The following is a 20,727-nucleotide window of genomic DNA, read 5'->3' on the forward strand; positions in this document are numbered from 1 at the left end:
AGAGAAGGATTTATTCTCTAGAGACACAACTCAGTCCATCACTAAATGCAGTGATTCTCCGACAATGACCGTCCCCTAGTTCTTGTGTCTTGGAAATTTATTCTCCAAGTTCTTCTCAACCTCAGGGTCAACGATGTCATATTTACCTGTGACCAAATGGGCAAATAGATGGGGAAAGCTGGAAACAGTGACAGATTTTATTTTCTTGGGCTCCAAATTCACTGGGGATGGTGACTGCTGCCATGAAATTAAAAGACATTTGCTCCTTGGTAGAAAAACTATTACAAACTTAGACAGTGTATTCAAAAGCAGAGACATTACTTTACTGACAAAAGTCTGTATAGTCAAAGCTATGGTTTTTCCAGTAGTCATGTATGGATGTGAGAGTTGGACCCTAAAGAAAGCTAAGCACCAAAGAATTGATGCTTCTGAATTGTGATGCTGGAGAAGACTCTTCAGAGTCCCTTGGATTGCAAAGAGATCAAATCAGTCAATTTTAAAGTAAATCAACCCTGAATAGTCATAGGAAGGACTTAAGCTTCAGCTTCAGTCCTTTGGCCATCGGATGTGAAGAGCCAACTCATTGAAAAAGACCCTGATGCTGGGAAAGATTGAAAGCAAGAAGAGAAGGGGGTGAGAGAAGATGAGATGGTTGGATGGCATCACCAACTCAATGGACATTACTTTCGAGCAAACGCTGGGAAACAGTGAAGGACAGGGAAGCCTGGTGTGCTTCAGGCCGTGGGCTCACAAAGAGTTGGACAAGACTGGGCAACTGAAAGACGACAACAAATGGGCCTTGACTGGCCTTCCAAGTGCCAGGAACAGACGGGGCCGCCTCATCTGACACAAACAACCATGCCTGGGACACGGGCAATATGTTCAGAGCAGTGTCAGTGCAGAAGCAGATATGGGACATCAACGAAAAACGTCCAGCAGCCCATCTCAGCTTTCTCCCCCCAACAGTCCAGTATGACCGGGAAAACCCACTGGCAGGGCACCAGAAACTCCACACTTGTTTCTTCAGCCTCCCCAAGAACCGAGGAGTGAAACAGGCAGTAGCATTGGGTCCTTCCTGGACAACATCTCACTGTGGCTCCGTTTCAAAGCAGGTATTCTGGGCCATTTGGTTTCTGGCTAGGATGTTTTGCTCCCATCTCAGCTGGAGGCAGGGGAGACAGGTTGGGGGGAGGCGGGCAAATGGAAAAGCAAACAGATCCCCGATAATCAAAGGAAAGCAATTAGCAGAGATCTTCTAAGGCAGGGAAGAACTAATCCCTGCCTGGAATGTGAAGCATCACCATTCAAATGATATGACCTGTACAAGCAAAACAGAAGTCTTACGTCCACTCTTGATTGCTTCTCTTGTTGCTCAAATGGCTTAAATATTAATAAAGTCAACTTTCAAAAAAGGGGATTAAAATGTTAGTTTTCAAAGTTTGCAATAAGCTGTCAATCCTGGGTCATTGCTGACATTAACTTCATGGGTGAAAAATTTTTGAAAAGGGGTCTTGTTGGCAGATAAAAGTTGACACTGAGCTAACTTAAGTCATAATCCAAAAAAATTAAACATATTTAAGTCATTTGATTAATAGGATGAGGACTGCTCCCAGCAAACCACTGATCAACACTGAATCTGCCTTCACCCATTACCTTGTCTCCCTACATCACAAGGAAACGGTGCTCCTGCCTGGCCCTCTCCAGGCGTCCTGTAAAGATGCCATCATCTTTCACCAAGCTATGGCCAGTGGCTAGATTCTGGGCAAACTCAGCACAGCTAGCCTGCCTCTCAAGGTGGAAGAGAAGTCTATTTCTCGCTTCAAAACAAATGACAAATGGTGTTCAGAAAAGTTGTTCTTAATTGTCAAACATCAGGCCATAACAACAACAGGGCCCTTGGGATGGAGCATCATAAAATATTAATAACAGAGCCGATTAATTCTAGCTGACACGGGCGGCTTAGGTGTTCATTAACCACATGCTAGTCAGGTCTCTCACCTCCTTAAGAGTTTATTCCCGCATCCCCTCCTGCCTGGGCCCAGGATGCAAAACAGTCCCCAGAAATCCCCGTGTGGGTCACCCCGTCAACCCTCCTGTCATTTTCTGGGTCGTTTACTCTCCCTGTCCCCCAAATGCATTTCCTCGCCTGCTCTGACAAATCCCTGGTCTCACCTGGAGTGTTGCTGCCTCTCTTCTTGGTTGTTTCCCTGAGAGGGCTCCCTGGTGTCTAAACTGAAAGACCAGCCGGTGCTCGGGCCTGCCCCAGGCTCTTCCCCACGCTCAGGGTCTGTTAGGCACACACAGGTCCCCTGGAAGGTGATGCTGGCCGGACGCCATCTTTCTCCACCAGGCTGCTCCTCTCTGAGCCCATGGAAACAGAGCAGTCTTCATCAGCTCCCTGCCCTTATCTCCTCTGCAGTGGTCAGCTACTTGGCTTCTGGGTTCCTTTAAGGGAGGGTATGGTTTCTCCATTTGCTCCATGTTCTTTTTGCATTTAGGGACCTAAAGCCACCACCCCCGGCTCCCCAGCTCCTGCAGAGCCCTGCTCATGACGTCAGACCCTGGTCTGCAGCCTCTGATGGAGCTCCCGCTCCAGGACCGGCCTCCCTCTTGGCCTCTGGGGTTCCAAGGCTCTCCAGGAACTCTGAGGAGGGTCAACTCAGAAACTGAAGCACTCAGTGACTCTCACAATCTTGGCTTCCTAGAAAGAGCCCTGGACTTGAAAGACGGGGTCCAGACCCTGCTTAGTTGGATGACGGGGGCATGAGTCCACCTCCCGGAGGCCAAGCTCCCCACTCTGTACAGAAGGAAAGTGCCAATTGCTGCCTGCAGCGACGATCGTGATGAGGAAAATCAAATGGGGCATCACGTCTTCAAGTCCACGTCATTAATAACAAGGAAGGGGATGCTTCTGGAGATTCAAAGAGACTTAAAAAACAGCAAGCCCATGTTATGTGTGGACCTCGCCTAGATCCTAAAACACACCTAATAAAAGCCTAAAGACAGGGCTGAGATGACCCAGAAAATCTGTTTATGGACTGAGTATCAATTGATACTGGAAAACGATTGTTAATTATTAGAGGTGATAACAGGCAGTGGAGTTACAGTGTTTCTATGTCACGACACAAACAAGGATAAGATGTATTTGTCATCAGTTCAGTTCAGTCACTCAGTCGTGTCCAACTCTTTGCAACCCATGGACTACAGTCCACCAGGCTGCTCTATCCAAGGGGATTCTCCAGGCAAGAATACTGGAGTGGGTTGCCGTGCCCTCCTCCAGGGGATCTTCCCAACCCAGGTCTCCTGCACTGCAGGTGGATTCTTTACTGTCTAAGCCACCAGGGAAGCCCATAACGTAGGATATTTAGAGCCAAATGCTGACGTACGCCAGGGTGAGATGCTGTCATGTCTAGGATTTGAGTGGGGAGTTCCCTGGGAACCCCAGTGGTTAGGGCTCGGTGCTTTCACTGCTGAACGCCTGGGTTCAATCTCTGGTCAGGGAACTAAGATCACCCTGCAAGCTGCGAGGCATGGCTGAAAACAAGAAAGAAAATATTTATAACAATAGGTGTATTTGATTGAAGGCAGAAGAGAAGGGGTGATAGGAGATGGTTGGATGACGTCACCAATTCAATCGACGTGAACTTGGGCAAACTCCGAGAGATGGTGAGGAACAGGGAGGCCTGGCGTGCTGCAGTCCACGGGGCCGCTCGGAGTCAGACGTGGCTTGGTGACTGAACAACAACAAAAGGGACTAGATGAAGCAACCGTGGCAAAATCTTGGTAAGTGTTGAACCCGGGCAGTGAGTACAAGGCAATTCCTTGTACTCGTCTCTCTACTCTTGTGTTTGTTGAATATGTGAATAATTTAGAAAACTGTAGAAATGAATATACTCAGGGAAGCCCAGGCATATGTCAGGATAGTGGGAAGACTCAGGAACGAGGGAGCAAGGTCAGTGTGTCTGGGGTAGGAAGCATTTGTCCTCAGGGCTGGGTCCGTGCAGGACGAGGATCCGACTCCTATGTCTCTCCAAGCCCTCTGGGAAAGCCAAAGATCCAGTGGAACTGAACTGCGGTTCTGCTTCTGAGTTACAGACACAGGGGTATTAACACTTTCTGAACATCTACATGTGCTACGGATTTAACATATATTATTTCGTTTAGACCTCAAGTCAAAGTGATGATGAGCAAACTAAAGTTCAGAGACGTTTGTAACTCAGCCAAGGTCACACAGCTCAGTGAGCAGCCAGGCTTGGAGCCCAACTCAGGTCTGTCTGTCTCCACAATCTGTGTTTCCTCCCCGCTTCATGACACATAGATGGAAAAAATGCAGCTGGAAGTGAAATAAATCTTAACCAGGTGTCGGAGGCAGGAGTTTGCCACCTGGCCTGGAGAGGTTCGTTGAAATGATGGCATAATTTCCTAACCTTTTAGCTAATAAAACAACTAATAGATATTTTAGGGGAGGAAGTGTGGGGAGTGGGGTGGAGAGGGAAACAAAATGAATGTGTTGTCTGCAGCCAATACTTTGAGAAAGAAAGTATTTTTCCTGAAACGATATAAAACCCATATTGGAGAATAATATACAGTCAAGCTGGTTGTATCCTATTTTTGGCCTTGTTTCTACTCATCTTTGACTCAGCAGTTGTACCCAATTTGCCTTGGAGGAATGATGAAACCAAATAGCTTTTTAAACATTATTTTAAAGATCAAAGGATTTCCATTTGAAGATCAAAGCATAATGGATATTTTTTTTGGTAAGAATACACACTCAAAATGTATTGGGCAGTTTTTGTGTTTTGTTTTTAAACTAACTGGTTTCAAAAGAGCCTGGGAGAGTGTGGCCTGGGGTGGAGTGGATGAGCTTTTTTAGTCTGAAAACCCTGCTGACGGTGCTCTCTGACAACCTGGAGAGATGAAGTGGGGATGGAAGTAGGAGGGGGAGCTCAGGACGTGGGTTGCGGGGGAAGGGGAGGGTTGGAGACACATGTATACCTGTGGCCGATTCATGTTGATGTATGGCAAAAGCCATCACTTATTGTAAAGTAATTATCCCCCAATTAAAAAAAAAAAAGAATAAAACAACGCCTGATGATGTGTTTCAGGCTCTGTCCTCTGGTTCTGGGCAGATGACACTCCACGAGGCGGCCCAGATGGCCAGCAAGGACCGTGTCCTGGCTGTGCGGAGCAGCCTTGATGCGATGAACGCTGGGGAACGCGGACTGTGGCCCAGACAGAGGAGCAGAGAGGAATTCCTGAGAGGCAGACGCGCATCTAGATTACCCCTGAGTGCTGGCTCAGGCGGGGTGGTGCGGGGGCGTGGGACATTGAAGCCTGTGCATCAGTGCTCGCAAAGGACAGAAAACCACGCGGAGGATGCGGTGATGCTCAGGGCCCGAGGAGACCAGCGCATGGCTTCCTCTACCCAGGCCTCAGCGAGCCTGCAGAACGCACATAAGTGAAAGAGAATTCCACCACCTGGCTGGCCCAAGGCAGAGGCAGCAACCAGAACTCTTGACCTTGAACCTGGAGAAGACCAGCACAGGGTCCACCCCACCGACCTCCTGCCAACTCTGATGAGCAGAAAGAAGGTCTGGGACAAGACTGGGGCCTCCTTGTGGTTCCTTCAGACTTAAGCCACAGCTGGGAAACTAGGTGTTTGCATCAAACACACCCAGCCTTTCCTCTTGCTTTGACAAAACACCTAAAACACCAGGACACACCCTACCACACACCAAGGAAGAAAAACAATGTAAAGGGGAAAAAACAATAGCTTGTCCCCTTACATGATATTTTAGGCATTTGTCTGAACTGTATTTGTAAAGGAAGTGGCCACGGGTAGATTTTCTCCCAGCAGGAAAAAAAAAATGCATGTGTTACACATTAGGAATAAAGAGGAAGGGATAAACAGCAAGGTCCTACTGTACAGCATAGGGGACTACATTCAACATGCTGAGAGAAACCCTAACGGAAACCAGTATGAAAAAGAATGTATAAATGCATAACTGAGTCACTTTGCTATAAGCAGAAATTAACACAACATTGCAAGGCAACTCTAGTTCAATTTTTTAAAAAAGGAATAAAGAGGGAAAGATATTACCAAAACATTGAAACAAGGAATTCTTCCAACTTAGCTCATTTTTAAGACCACGTAGAGTAACGGTGTGCATGCCAGACTGTTCCACAGGCAGAACGGTAGGGTTATCCTCTGGTGAAGAACACTGGGAAGATGGGTTGGCAACAGGCGTTCCAAACAACCAAATATCCGTTAAGTTCTTAGCATCTCTATGGTACACAAACTACCTGGTGAGAAAACCGCTTCACCCAGAAAAAACAAACTGAAAATCAAGAAAAATCATTTTGCTCATCCCCTTGGCATTTCTTACTTCACTATACTTTCCAGACACCTAGTTCTCTTTCTCGGTTTCTTTTCTCTACGTCATGAGAACAGGCTGATTTATGTCCAAATCACACAGGTTAATTTTGGAAGCCGATTCCACTCATGAGAGAAGGCAGAAACAGGTTCATGAAACTTCAAGGTTTACCAAAATCATGTAAAAATCTGGAGGCTTAGATAAAATCAATAAAATGTTTAGGTATTTTCACTGGATGAATTAGGGGCACAGAGGGGTACTTGGAATCTCCAGGTACCATTTCAAAATGCTCATTTGGCAGAAAAGGGGTTTTGGAATTGATGCATAAAGATTTTGGTTCTGTTTCTTATGAGCACGTTCCCGAGAAAAACGGCTAGACTTGGTTGTTCGTTAGACTTTGCCGGTGACTTGGACCTGCTTTTAAGGCTTGGCAGGCTGTGCTCAAGGGACCCTCTTTCGGGCATCAGAGCTAAGCTGAGGGACAGTGAGGGGCAGGGCGGCCACGGAGCCAGGACACCTGGGTGCTGGGGAGGCAGGGAGGACCAGAGCCCCCATCTGTGCTTCTATGTGAGCTCTCCTCTGAAGCCACCAGACTGAAGGGCCCTGTCACTAGCGGTCAGCCTGCACCCTCCGTGGCCACTTTCAACAGGAGCGATCGCCCTGGCACCCGCTGCCTGGGTGCTGCATGTTCACCCTCCTCTGCCCACTGGGTTTCTGCATTTCCATTCAGTCAACAAATACTTATGGGGTCTTCCCTGGTGGCTCAGTGGTTAAAAATCCACTTGCTAATGCCGGTTTGATCTGTGGTCCAGAAAGATCCCACATGCCGGGAGCAGATAAGCCTGGGCTGATGCTACTGAGCCTGCACGCTAGAGCCGTGTTCTGCAAGAAAAGACGCTGCAGTGAGAAACCTGGACACCACAAAGAAGAGTAGCCCCCGTTGGCCGCAACTAGAGAAACCCGAGTAGCAACAAAGTCCCAGTGCGGCCAAAAATAAATAAATTAATTCAATTAAAAGAAAACAAATATTTGCAGAGCTTCCCTATGTGCCAGACTGACAGCTGGTGAGAGAGGCGTGGAGGAACTCAAATATCACACGGGGCGGGGAAGCAGGCACGGGGAGGTGGGAGGAGACACAAAATACTCAGGGTCTCTCAAAGAGAGAGTCGGTTTGTGACTCTTCAGAGGGAGGGACAGGGTGGCCCCCACCCCTGCCCGGGCCGCCCCTCCCCCAGCAGCTCCGCAGCAGCAGGGAATCCAAGCAGGAGTGAAAGGAGCCGGGCAGGTGGTGGACGAACAACTGGGAGAGCAGAGTTCTCTCTCCGGAGCAGCTGCCTGTCCAGGCTGCCCATGGACCACCCAGGAAATCTGGGAGCCACTGGGGGGAGGAGTCAGATCGAGTGAGGGGTGCTGGGAGGCCCGGAGTCCCCGAAGTAACCTCTCCAGGAGCCCCAACGTGAGGCCAGATCTGTGACAGCAAGAAAGGAAGCTGTGACCCCACGTTTCCTCCTGCACACCCACATTCAAACCCTCCCTCCACCCCCCTGAATCGACTGTCCCGGCGAGAGTTTACAGAGGGCTCAGAGAAGAGACTCCAAACTGCAGGAGGCAGAGACCACGTTTAAACTCCAGTTATCTCCTGATCCACCTGAACATATGAAAGTGAACTTTGAAGAGGATAAATGCTTTTAGAAATTACATTCTTTTTGAATCTGAAAAAGTATGTGTATGTGTATATAACTGAATCACTTTGCTATACACCTGAAACTAATATACATTGTAAACCAACTATACTTCCATAAAAATAAGTATTTTTTTAATTTACTTTTTTTTTTTATCAACCACAAGCTGAGAGCCCACAACACCCTTCAGTATCATGACCTTCCTGCCAAACCAAAGCCCAGCCGCCGACCTTTTCCTGGCCAGAATCTCAGGCTTGCTCCCTGGGTCAGGAAGATCCCCTGGAGAAGGAAACGGCAACCCACTCCAGTATCCTTGCCTGGAGAATCCCATGGACAGAGGAGCCCGGCAGGCTACAGTCCACGGGGTCACAAAGAGTTGGACACGACTCAGCAACTGAGCACAGCACTGGCCAGTGAGCTGTCACTCATCATAAATTCAGTTTCATAAATTCTAACACCTCCCACCCCCCCACCCCCCCACCCATGAGTCTGCATCTGTAACAGATGAAGACAGTCTCCTTACAGAAAATCTCTCTCGCCCAAGACGGCAGGGCTTGCCCTGGCTGAGTCAGGATTCGGACACAGGCTCAGAGCTCTGTGATACTCCCTGCACACGTCGGACTTGAGCCTCTGCCACACAGCCTCTCATCCTTTCTGTGCATCACCATCTCCCCATCCTCACAGCTCTGCCTTCCATCCTGTCTCCAGTGGGCAGCCTCTCTCGACTTCTCAAGCCAGAGGCTGCCTGGGATTGCCACCTCTTCCGGACATCCCCTGTGCCGCTAACCCCCCATCCAGGCCTGTTTTGAGGACCCCATGGGCCGGAGATCCTGCCCAGGTCAGCTCAGACTTGGTGAAGGGCTATCTCACGCTGCCTTCCTTGCAATGTTTTCCTGTCCAACGTTTGAGAAGAGTTTTAGAATTTTGCTTGGAAATTCTCCTTGTCCTCAGAAATGACTCATGATCTCTTAGAAATCACTGTGTATATATGGGAGAGTTCTTGAGATACAGAAGAGCTTGCAAAATTTTTTGCAAATAGGATAAAACAGTGTGCTTATTTTGCTTTAAGACTGACATCCATGTATTAATTTCAATTTGCAGAGGCATCTCCCTACTTTTAGAAGCTATGAACACATTGTTTTGGGGAGATTAAAGAATTTTGTGGGTCCTTGACCACCTAGACAGAAGCCCTGTGTCTGCTGTCCAACGGGCAGAAGAGGCCTGCTCACCCTTAGCTGTGTGGCCTGTGTATCAGTTATACACAGACCACCACAAAGTCTAGTCCTGCCCCACCAGTCATGACTTCAAGCTTCAGACAAAGATTTTTGTTCAGCTGACTGATAAAGTCTTACAATGACTAGCACAGCTGGCATAAAATGAATGCTAATGGACTCAGGAAAAATGTCATAAATACACACAAAAAATCAAACTTCAACCAGAGAGTCTTCAATCCTATACTCTTCAGCCCCTTTCCTAAAATATCTAGCCATTTGAGATAATATTACTGATACTTCTCAAAATATTTGCATTCTCTTTCCTAAAAGCAACACAAAACAAAAATGCTTTGATTTCATTGCTTTGAAAGACGGTACAAGAAGACAGAACCTAAATAAAACAGAATAAATATCAGAGGGTCTCTGGAAGTACTCCACCTCCAGATATTTGTTTCTTGAGTAGCTAGTTCTAAGGTCCCTTCCAAGTGCTTAGAGGGGAGCCTTGCTCATAATCTCCTGGACCTCTGTGTCCCTAAGGTGGCCAAGGCCTCCTATTACCAGCACATTGTCCTTGAGCTCAGGTCAGTTTGCTTCAGTAAACTTTAACCAGATGCAATCTGATAACATTTTAACATACACGATTAAATCAAACCTACTCACTTGCCCAGAAGTTAGGGGAGGAGTGGGGGCCACTGAGGGTCTGTAAGAAATAAGGGGGGTGGGGGAGGGGGCAGGGGCTGCCCTGCTTTGCTGGACCAACCAGTAGGTCATGTGATGCTGTCTGAACACCAGGAGCAAAAAATAATTTGTCAAAAACAAAACAAACCACGGGTATACCTGAAATGAACAGAATCTACACAAACAAAATGCATTCTCTGATGAGCAGAACTTCAGGGCAGATACCCTTTAGCACATCACTGGGGCTGAGAGCAAGAGGCCTGGCTTTTTAACATGCTTTGCTAATACTGCTGACACAGCACTTCTCCACCTGAAGATCACAATGCTATTTCTATTTTCTGCATGTCCAGACGCCATATAAGCCTCAGTTTCACCTGGGGGCAGGCCCAGGGACCTGAAAGTAAGATTTTATGTTGCTCCTGAGAGGGCATAGTTTCTGTCTCACCCATCGTGTGCTCACATTGAAGACCGAGAAGAGGAGAGGAAACCCCAGAAGGGAGGTAGGGAAAAGGAGAGGGGGTCCTGGGGACCCTGGCCTGGTGCTGCCCACCTCTTTCCATTACTGTCCCGGAGCATTGCTCTGCCCATCACTCTGGACTTTGTCTCCAGCTCCTGCACTTCCTCCAGCAGCGTTTTCTTGCAGGTGTGCTTGGCCCTGTGTCCGAGGAAAAGACAAGAAGGACATGATGTGTGAACTCAGCTGTGACAACAGGCTGCTCCCCCATGGGCCCTCTCTGATGTCCTCTGACCCAGGCTTGGGCTTAGAGTGTCTGTGGAACATATGCCAGCCCTGTGCATGGTGAAGGCTCCACCTCTGCAACCCGGGAAGCACCCCAAGTCCTGCAGAATGGGCCCAGGCCATGGGTATCAGCAAATAATCCCCTAAGAGCATTGCTTGTGGCTGCAGAGCTGGCTGATGCCCTCCAAGTCCAGACAGAAGCCCACAGTTCCTGCAGGGTCACAGGTCTACCTTGAAAGCTGCCTACTTCAGGACCTAAAGACCCAAAAGATGCTCTAATCCTCACCCAAGTGGACATAAGTGGGTTCTTTGGACTGTGCCCCAACTGTAAGGTCAAGAGCCCAGGGGAAACAGTCGTTCACCCTTTTAGGGTGAAAAAAGTCACAGCCAAGATGGAGGTATGATGCCAGAGGTCACTGTCATCACACCAAACCCTTGATCTGAAATTTGGGCCAACGCATATATCTGGGCACAGATTTCCTTTCTTCTCTTGCAGACCTCAGCAGCATAAAACAGCAAACACAGTACCAAAACAGGCTGGCCTTTCCAGCCTGTAAACCTCAAATGCTCTCCCTGACCTGCAGAAAGAGTTACCTGATTAAACTAAGAAATACTTCACAATGTTTCAATAAGTGGCTGATCACAAAGGTCTTCCTAAAATTGAGATTAAACAGAGAATGGTGGGTTGGAACCCATACAGGAAAAGAAAGGGCACTGACTGAGATACAGGTTAGAAATGAGAGAAGAGAACCTGTATAAAAGCAAAAGACTCTAGCAGAGCAGCACAGGGCAGTGTTCTTCTGAAAATCTTTTTCTAGGTTTTTTTGCAGAGGCGCATGTGGGGTGCCCATCAAGCACCCAGACTCAGAGACAGAATCAGAACCAAACTGAATGTGTCTGCAAGGACACGGCACAATGCAATGGAACCTTCTGGAGACCTGAGCTGCTCCACGGAGCCACATGCTCCCGTCCACCTTCTGCCTTCAAGGAGTCTGGGAAGACAGCGCCCAGTTGTCTGCTGACACCCCAAGTTCATTTCCGGTGGAGAGTCAGAGCGGAGGCTCTGTGTAAGTGTAGGTCATTCATCTCCCCACAGGAAACAAGAGCTGAACCACACAGTTTTCACACATAATTCCTTAACCACACCAAGCAGTGTCCTGAGACTCAGGGGCGATTAAAACACTGCAATTCAAAGCGGAGACAGGGGAATTTTCATTTAAACAAGAAATGAGAAAACGTTTAACTTTCTGCTGGAAAGAAGACAAAGAGAACGTGACACTGTTCACTATGAATGAATATGCCAGGCCCAAAGTCTACCTTTGATCTCAACTGGGCTTCTGGGCTGTATTGATAAGAGCCATCTGGGTAAACAGCCAGCCCCACTCCACTTGGATTCACCCCAGATACACAGGTCCTGTGGAGTGTGTCTGGCTTGTCCTTACTGTTTCAGGAATGTCTTCACTCCAGCATCCTCCCTTCCTTCTTCCTCTCCCGCCCACAGAGCAAGCAGCACTCATCAACCTCTAGACCAGCCCCCAGTGTTATCCTCTGGGCTGGGGTGGGGGAAGGGAGACACGAAGTAGGCTTGAAACAGGAAGGCTGGACCACTGGGCGCAGAGCACCAGAAACTACCGCTTGGGCCAAGAGAAAAGAGACTTTGACCCATGGGACTGACCGCCAGTTTTCACTCATTCATAAAACTGCTCGAGAAGGAAACAAGCATGTGGATTCTACTTGGCCTTGTTCACATCCCGAGTAGATGAAAATGTGTTCATACCTAAGAGTTCTTCAGCAATTTTGTAGTATTTCCACAAGGCTAGTTCCCTTGTCAGCCTGGGAACTTAACCAGTATGAGAACATGGCTAGTCTTTCTGCCTGGAGCACTGCAGTAAAGTTGATGCTAGCAATTTAAAACCATGTTTTTGGGGACTGTCCTCATGGTCCAGTGGCAAAGACTCTGAGCTCCCAATGCAGGGGGCCTGGGTTCAATTCCTGGTCGGGGAACAAGATCCCAAATTTGGGGTTGCTCTTTAGTCCCTAAATTGTGTCCGACTCTTTTGCAACCCCATGGACTATAGCCCACCAGGCTCCTCTGTCCATGGAATTCTCCAGGCAAGAATACTGGAGTGGGTTGCCATGCCCTTCTCCAGGGCATCACCTGAACCAGGGGTCAAACCTGAGTCTCCTGCATTGGCAGGCGGATTCTTTACCACCAGAGAAGAGCCACCAGGGAGGCCCAGATCCTGCCTGCTGCAACTAAAAATCCCCCGTGCCACAACAAAGATTGAAGATGCCACGTGCTGCAACTAAGGCCCAGTGCAGTCAGATAAATACATAAAAATAGCTACAAATATTTTTCTTCAAGAATCTTTACCCAATAAGGCCTTACTTAGAGAAATGATTCTAAGACCTCCCCTGCCAAAGTCTACATTTGTCATCGACTAAAATCTAATACTTCCAAGTTTCAAAAAGCCAGCCACTAAGTATTGACCACTGGCAAGGAAATCAGATCTCACCATGAGCTGGGGTTGGGTTTGTTCTCAATCACAGCTTGGGCAGAGTGAACCCAATTACCTGTGGATGGCTGTTTCCCAGGGCTCCTCCCCCAACCCCATGTCCAGAGGCCAGGTGAGCACAGAAGGGCAGGTGGGGTGCTTAGACCCTGTAAGAGTCTGTGGCAGTCCACAGTGATCCTTCAGATAGAGTGAAAGGTATTACTGGGGTTATCAGAGATTTTTGAAGTAAGTAAGTTGGCCTAAAACCCTGAACTTTTCATCTTCTTATTTCTGAAATTTTTTTTCCTGGACTCCTTTTCTTTTTTTTCCTTATGGAAGGAGAACAAGTCAGAAGGAAACATTAGATTCTAAATGTGGATGAAAATGTAAATATAATGTGTCTCAAAAGAAATTAGTCTGGTTGGAAGGTTTTTTTTTTTTTTTTTTTAAATCAAGGACCCGTTGTACACAGAAATTTCTTATTACCTTTTATTTCCACTTAACTGCCTATCTGGGATTATAATAAGGAAATGAAGTCATTCTGGACTTGCTGAATGTACTGTGTGCTGACTGGTAAGGTACAGGAGATACAGTTAGATAAAAAGAGATGGGTCCCTGAGCTCTGTGGCCTTGAGCTTTATATTATTTCTATAAAGCAACATAAGTGAATTGTTGCTTTATGAGCGTAAGTACATGGCAGCTTACCTAAGAATGCAGTCATGGGTAAACATTTTGGAAGCACGTGAGCTAAAGGATATTAAAGTAGTTCCGGACAATTTAAACTGCACGCATCTAATAAAAATATTCATTAGCCAGGTAGCATCTATCATCCATTATTTTAATAAAAGATGTGTTAGTTTAGTCCCTCATGAAAATTCTGGTTAACAGGGTAAACAGAAGAAGTTTTTTACAATGTCCAAATCTGCCTTAGCATAGTTCAATAATGGATTTTCATTCAGAAATTTGATAGACTTCACTGAAAAAAATCACCAAATTGCCTCATGCTGTTTTTTTTCTTCCTTACGCTTAACAGTGCAGGTCCTGAAATGGGAGAGAGACTGGGCGAAGAAAGAGGGAAAGTGCAGGAAGACAGAGCAACCTGCGTGCACAGAAGTGCACAGTTAAGTCCCCTACATACGACCCTTCAAGTAGCGAACTTTCAAAGATGAGAACGTGTATCTGGTTCCAGCACGGAGCCAGCACCTGCTCCATCCACATCAGGCGTGAGGCACTCTGCCGCTGGCCCTCCATCTCCTACTGCTGACGGCCCTTCAGCTCTACCATCTCCCACCTCCTCTCCCTCTCCCGGGCAGTAACTCTTCTTGTCTGTTCACTCGATGCCAGCCCCTGTGTGCCTGCTATTGTACTACTAGGTACTGTACTGTACGATTTAAAATGCCTTATTTTTTGTTTTGCTTTTTAATGTATTACTTGTGTTAAAAGTACTATAGATCACTACAGTACCATATAGCTGATTATGTTATTTATAGTTGGGTACCTAGGCTAACTTTGTTGGACGTGTGAACAAATTGGATTTAGCAAACACACTCTTGGAATGGAACTGGTTTGTATGTAAGGGACTCACTCTATGTAAAAAGGCAGGACTGCTTTGAGCTGGAATTTAAAAGCGTTTTCAAAATAGAGTTAACCACCAAATCTCAAAATCAAACTAAAAGGTCTTAAGACTGGCCCAAGGCAAGATGAAAGAATCACAGCAAATTTACAGAAGTTCCAGACACTGCCTCAAGCTGATTCATCAGAGCCAGCCCTCCAGCGGCTCCCTGGCTCCCTATCATGTCACTCAAGCTCTCTTTCCCAGAGTCCAGGCTGCAGCCTGGCACATCACGTGACAAGAAACATTCTACAATCTGAACCAAATGACGGGCAATTTTCTGGACAATTGGGATTAATATTTTTGTTCAGTGTGTAGGAAGGAAAAACAGGACAGCTTTGTAAAGCTGAAGAAACAGAAATGACAGGTAAGTATCATGGCCTCATTAGAGGTAGTTCAGTTCAGTTCAGTTCAGTTGCTCAGTCGTGTCCGACTCTCTGCGACCCCATGAATCGAAGCACGCCAGGCCTCCCTGTCCATCACCATCTCCCGGAGTTCACTCAGATTCACGTTCATCGAGTCAGTGATGCCATCCAGCCATCTCATCCTCGGTCGTCCCCTTCTTCTCCTGCCCCCAATCCCTCCCAGCATCAGAGTCTTTTCCAATGAGTCAACTCTTCGCATGAGGTGGCCAAAGTACTGGAGTTTCAGCTTTAGCATCATTCCTTCCAAAGAAATTCCAGGGTTGATCTCCTTTAGAATGGACTGGTTGGATCTCCTTGCAGTCCAAGGGATTCTCAAGAGTCTTCTCCAACACCATAGTTCAAAAGCATCAATTCTTCAGCGCTCAGCCTTCTTCACAGTCCAACTCTCACATCCATACATGACTACTGGAAAAACCATAGCCTTGACCAGACGGACCTTAGTCGGCAAAGAAATGTCTCTGCTTTTCAATATGCTATCTAGGTTGGTCATAACTTTTCTTCCAAGGAGTAAGCATCTTTTAATTTTGCAACTCATAATACTGTTTCCCTGGGAGAAGCCTCTGAATTTACTTGAAGTGAAGTGAAGTGAAAGTCACTCAGTCGTGTCTGACTCTTTGTGACCCCATGGACTGTACAGTCCATGGAATTCTCCAGGCCAGAATACTGGAGTGGGTAGCCTTTCCCTTCTCCAGGGGATCTTCTCAACCCAGGGATTGAACCCAGACCTCCTGCATTGCAGGCGGATTCTTTACCAGCTGAGATATCAGGGAAGCCCCCGAATTTACTTGACTCAACAATAAATATTTCAGGCTGGGAGTATAATAGGAGATAAAAGATGGACTCCTTGATCAGAAGCAAAATGACCAAACAAACTTGCCAAATTCTTGCTTTTGAGGAGAGGGATAAGTAGTTTAGACATTAACTATGTATTATTGGTCATATATTTTGGGCAAACACTCTGGGCCAGAGGCTATACACGCCATACAATCCAAATTAAATGAGACAAAAACGCATTTCAGGAGATGGGTCTGGAATTCAGAGGGGCCTTTCCTGCTCCTACCTGGCTGGCAACCCCCTTGGAAAGAAGTGACTTCCCTTTCCATATGGTGGAGCTGGAAGCAGTGTCCTTGTTAAAATGTAAATAGTGCTAATCTGACAGTGCCAGGAAACCACCCCTCCCCCCAAAAAAAGAGTCCCGTTGGAGAGGATAGATAATTTGCTTCACGAAGACTGGGAACTCTTCCTTTGAATGTATTAGAAAAGATCCAGAAAACAGAGGAGGCGGCAGAGATATTACAATCTGCAAATACTCTTTTTTGAAATGAGATATTCCTGCCAGCATCTCACTTAGCAAATATATCAGTCTCAGCAAAAATGTATGGCCGAAACCAACACAATATTGTAAAGCAATTATCCTTCAATTAAAAACAAATTAAAAATTACATACTAATAAAAATTTTTCATGACATTAATTTGATAGTTGAATTAAAAGAGACCAAGATTAATTTATAATCAAGTTACTAGTCTCAAACTATACACTAAAAAGTGATCTGATGTAATCAAGACCACATTCTATTTACCCAAAACTAACTTGATGATCTTGCAAAACTGAAGAAATTTGGCAAGGCAATATATCATGCCATAATTGGGTTGTGTTATGAGCACAAGTCATAGAACTCAGATTTTCTTTCAGTTCATTTATTAGATTAAGAAAACATCTTTCTTGGGTGTCATAGTTTGATTTTCAAGGATTCCAATTCTATTTATAGAACACAGTTTTAGCAGATAAAATGGACGTAATGATAAAGTTTCTGAGAAATCACAGTTATTTAATTTTCACTAACAGTTGTAAAACTTAGTGAAGAGAAGAAAAAAAGGAAAACACCCAAAATATGTGCCATAAAATCCTCTCTCCCACCTTCTCTCTCTGTGGATCATTGTTGTCAAGATAATGTCAAGATGAAGATTTTTTTCAAAATACATTCCTACCTGTCAGGTAGGAGCAGTTCTCATTGAGTGTGGGAGGAAGGGAGAGAGAAAAATGAAATCTGATGTCTTCTGGAAGGTTTGGAATCAAGTCTCAATTCTCTACCTTAGAGACGCCAAATAATTATGTTTTGCCCAAAGTAATACCAATCCAGGAGTCTCGATTTTCAGGGAAGCTGGCAACAGTAGAGGTCATCAGGTCTAACCCTGACCTCAAAAATCAACCTGACCTCTTTTGCAGTATTCCTTCTTTTCCTTGCAGATGAAATAAAGTTTATTTTATCTTGGAACCTTGTACCTTTTTTTCACATTGTAAATAAGATAGTTAGAAAATAATATCTTCTGAAACACAAATAAAAATTGAGCATAAGTCATTTCCTACTGAACCTATGTGATAATTTTGTCATTGTGATTAATCTTCTCATAGACTTGTACACTGACACTTCAGGAAAATTATATTTGAAGGATTCTTACTGGGAATAATTTGGAAAAACCAAGACTACTTGATTCTAAGCATTTGGTGATTTGAAATGACATACATATACACACAATTTCCCTTTAAGCATGGAGTTTAAAGCCAGACGATATTTGTGATCACTCAGCATTGATAAAAATCAATGAATTTTGAGGGGCTTGTCTAGTGATCCAGCAGTTAAGGATCTGCCTTGTCATACAGGGGATGCTGGTTCAATCCCCGGCCAGGGAACCAAGATCCCACATGCCTGGAGGAGCTGAGTCCTCACACTGCAACTACTGAGTCCACATCACAACTGCAGAGTTCACGCAACACAAAGAAAGATCCTGCATGACGCGATGAAGATCTCGTGCGCCGCAACTAAGACCCGACACAGCTAATTTTTTAAAAAAAATCAATGAATTTTGAGTTATGCTTCTTAACCCTGGTGGAATGGATCTGTACTCAGAAATTCTCCCTTATAATCCTGTACAAGGAACACCTCTCTTGACCTTCACACAGCCTGACTCCTTTTCTATTATATTCTCATATCAAGGTGAAGTGCAGGTTAAAAGAAAAAAAACAAAACAAAACAAACCAAGCCAACATCTTTTATACCTGCTGTGGCCGGTGGCAGGAGACCTGTGACTTCAGAAGTCTCACAGCATCTAACACCCTATGGTGGGGCTTGCTAAAGACTAATGGAGGACACAGGACAAGATCTGGGGTATCACTTTATCTCTCACTTACGCTCTCCATGCCACGTCTTCGATCAGACATGCGGTGGGAACCAGAAATAATCCCAGCCAGAAGTGCACAGAGCTCAGAACCATGGTTGCCTGCAAAAACCAGAAGTGACACGTGCATTAACACTGCTGAGAGAGAGAAACGTAATTCAATCAGTATAAAACGCCCCTTAAGCAAAAGAAGGTTATTAAATTCAATGAAAACTGAAATACACACTCAGGAAGAATGTCAAGGGGACCAACCGGTGGCGAGAGCCCCTCACCATGATCTCCATCAGCTCGTGTCTCCATCCTGATAGGCTGACGAGTTTTGTCTTCCTCTTTTACAAAGCACTTCAAGCCCCTTCACGGCAACAGGAGTGGGCGTGGGAAAGGAAGCAGGATTAGCCCAAGTCTCAGAGTCAAACCTGAGACGTGATCTCCTGAAGCTGCCCACCCAGAGTTACACTGCCTCTTTAAGTGTTACATGCTGTGTATACGTCCATATACGTTGATGCGTATGATGGCTTTTGTATGTTCTGTTTTGGAATCTCCTCACCTTAAAAAAAAAAAAAATTCCTGGGCCTCAAACACAGAGCATCACTCCAGGCCTTGATCCACTGAGACTATGCAGACCACCAACCATTGGACCCACCATGAGATCACATGTCAGGAAAAACGCACGTGGGGGTCTCTCAGAGGGCGTGCACTGCCGTGTTCAGAGCTCTTTGGCTATCTCGAGTTCCCATTTCTCATACAGAAAGCATAAACACAGAAGGAAAATTTAACTCCCCTGCCCAGCCACAGCAGCCCAAGCAAACCACAGGGAGGAGCTGAGTTATCCAGGTTCTTCTGCAGGTCCTGCCTTCCTCCTCCAAACCTATCCCAAGTTGATGGAGCAGCAGAAGGCGGGCTTGTTAAAGCTACATTTCTGGGGTTGCTACATCCTGGATCATTACCGGCTGGGATATTTATTAAAGAATACAGTCATTTAAAAATAACATCTTATAGAATGCCATTTATACTATCATGTAAGAATTGAATCACCAGTCTATGTCTGACGCAGGATACAGCATGCTTGGGGCTGGTGCATGGGGATGACCCACAGAGATGTTATGGGGAGGGAGGTGGGAGGGGGGTTCATGTTTGAGAACACATGTAAGAATTAAAGATTTTAAAATTAAAAAAAAAAAAGGAAAAAAAATAACATCTTATAGAAATGACAGTTGTGTGATGGGCTGGAGGTGTTAGCTAGTGCTGTGATGATAATCATTTTCCAAGACGTAAGTGGATCAAATCGACAAGCTGCATGTACCCCTTAAACATATGATATTAGATGTCAGCTGTGTCTCAATAAAGCTGGGAACTGCTTTTTGAGAACAGTAAAAATGACACTTGATAACAATCATGTATGTGCTGTTTAAAGTCAGTTATGAAACATCAGTAAGAACGCTTATGGCTGAGGGAAATGAAGAAGATGATCTTTGAACCCAGTTGGCAAAGGTTATGTGGGGATTTGGAAGTATGGTTTTGTCGCTGGTTTTTAAAACTTGGAGCTGTTAAAACATGTCGTGGAAATAACTGATTTTAAGGGTGTGTCTCCAGAAAGATTTTCTAGTGTCTTGATTTTCACATACTGACTAAGTTCAAGGTACTGAAATCTTTGGCAAGGCCACAGCTATTGGTATTGAAATTGAGATTTAGTTAGATTGTTCTTATTCTCTTAGCATTAAAAAAAAAGGTTTATTAAGCTGGACTAGGTGACAAGCGGCATGACTTACTCCCTTCTCCCCACTCACGTACACTACTGAGCAAGGCGTCCTTTTGATGTGCTAGCAGCCCCACTGGGAAGAAGGCACCCTCAGGTACATCTTTAGCCAGTGAGGACTCTTGGGTTGGGTGCCAAATGCATGGGCTTCCCTGGGCACTCAGTGGTGAAGAATCCACCCGCCAATGCAGGAGATTTCAGTTTGATCCCTGGGCCAGGAAGAGCCCCTGGAGAAGGAAACGGCAACCCACTCCAGTATTCTTGCCTGCAAAATCCTATGGACAGAGGAGCTTGGCGGGCTACAGTCCACGGGGTCACAAAGAGTTGGACACGGCTGAGCTCACAGGCCAAATGCAGAGGGACCTCTTACAGTAAATCAGAGGAAAGCGAGGCTTGGGCGTGAAGCTACTTGATAATGAAACTACAGCTGGTGAGAGCCCAGAGAGGGCAGAGCTGGTCTGAGTGTAATACAGCACAGCATTGCATCTGGACAGACCAGGGATGCCGTGAAACAAGTGGCCAGGGATTAGGGCATGCAGAAACTTCTGTGGGCTCCTCATCACACACACACAATG

The 20,727-nt window shown here is 45.9% G+C and overlaps 1 protein-coding gene across 2 annotated transcripts in view; it reads right to left on the bottom strand.

Moving 5' to 3' along the window:
- Positions 1–20,727, bottom strand: part of ATP8A2 (ATPase phospholipid transporting 8A2) — a 402,437-nt gene that overhangs the window by 33,207 nt on the left and 348,503 nt on the right. For both annotated transcript variants that reach the window (XM_068984498.1, XM_068984497.1), the window contains 2 exons: positions 18,410–18,498; positions 10,499–10,603 (listed from right to left, as the gene is read on the bottom strand). In XM_068984498.1, coding sequence (XP_068840599.1) covers positions 10,499–10,603; positions 18,410–18,498 — 194 coding nt within the window. The remainder of the gene's footprint in view (positions 1–10,498; positions 10,604–18,409; positions 18,499–20,727) is intronic.

This window comes from Capricornis sumatraensis, chromosome 12, assembly GCF_032405125.1.
Source record: "Capricornis sumatraensis isolate serow.1 chromosome 12, serow.2, whole genome shotgun sequence".
In the NCBI taxonomy this organism is placed as follows: Eukaryota; Metazoa; Chordata; class Mammalia; order Artiodactyla; family Bovidae; genus Capricornis; species Capricornis sumatraensis.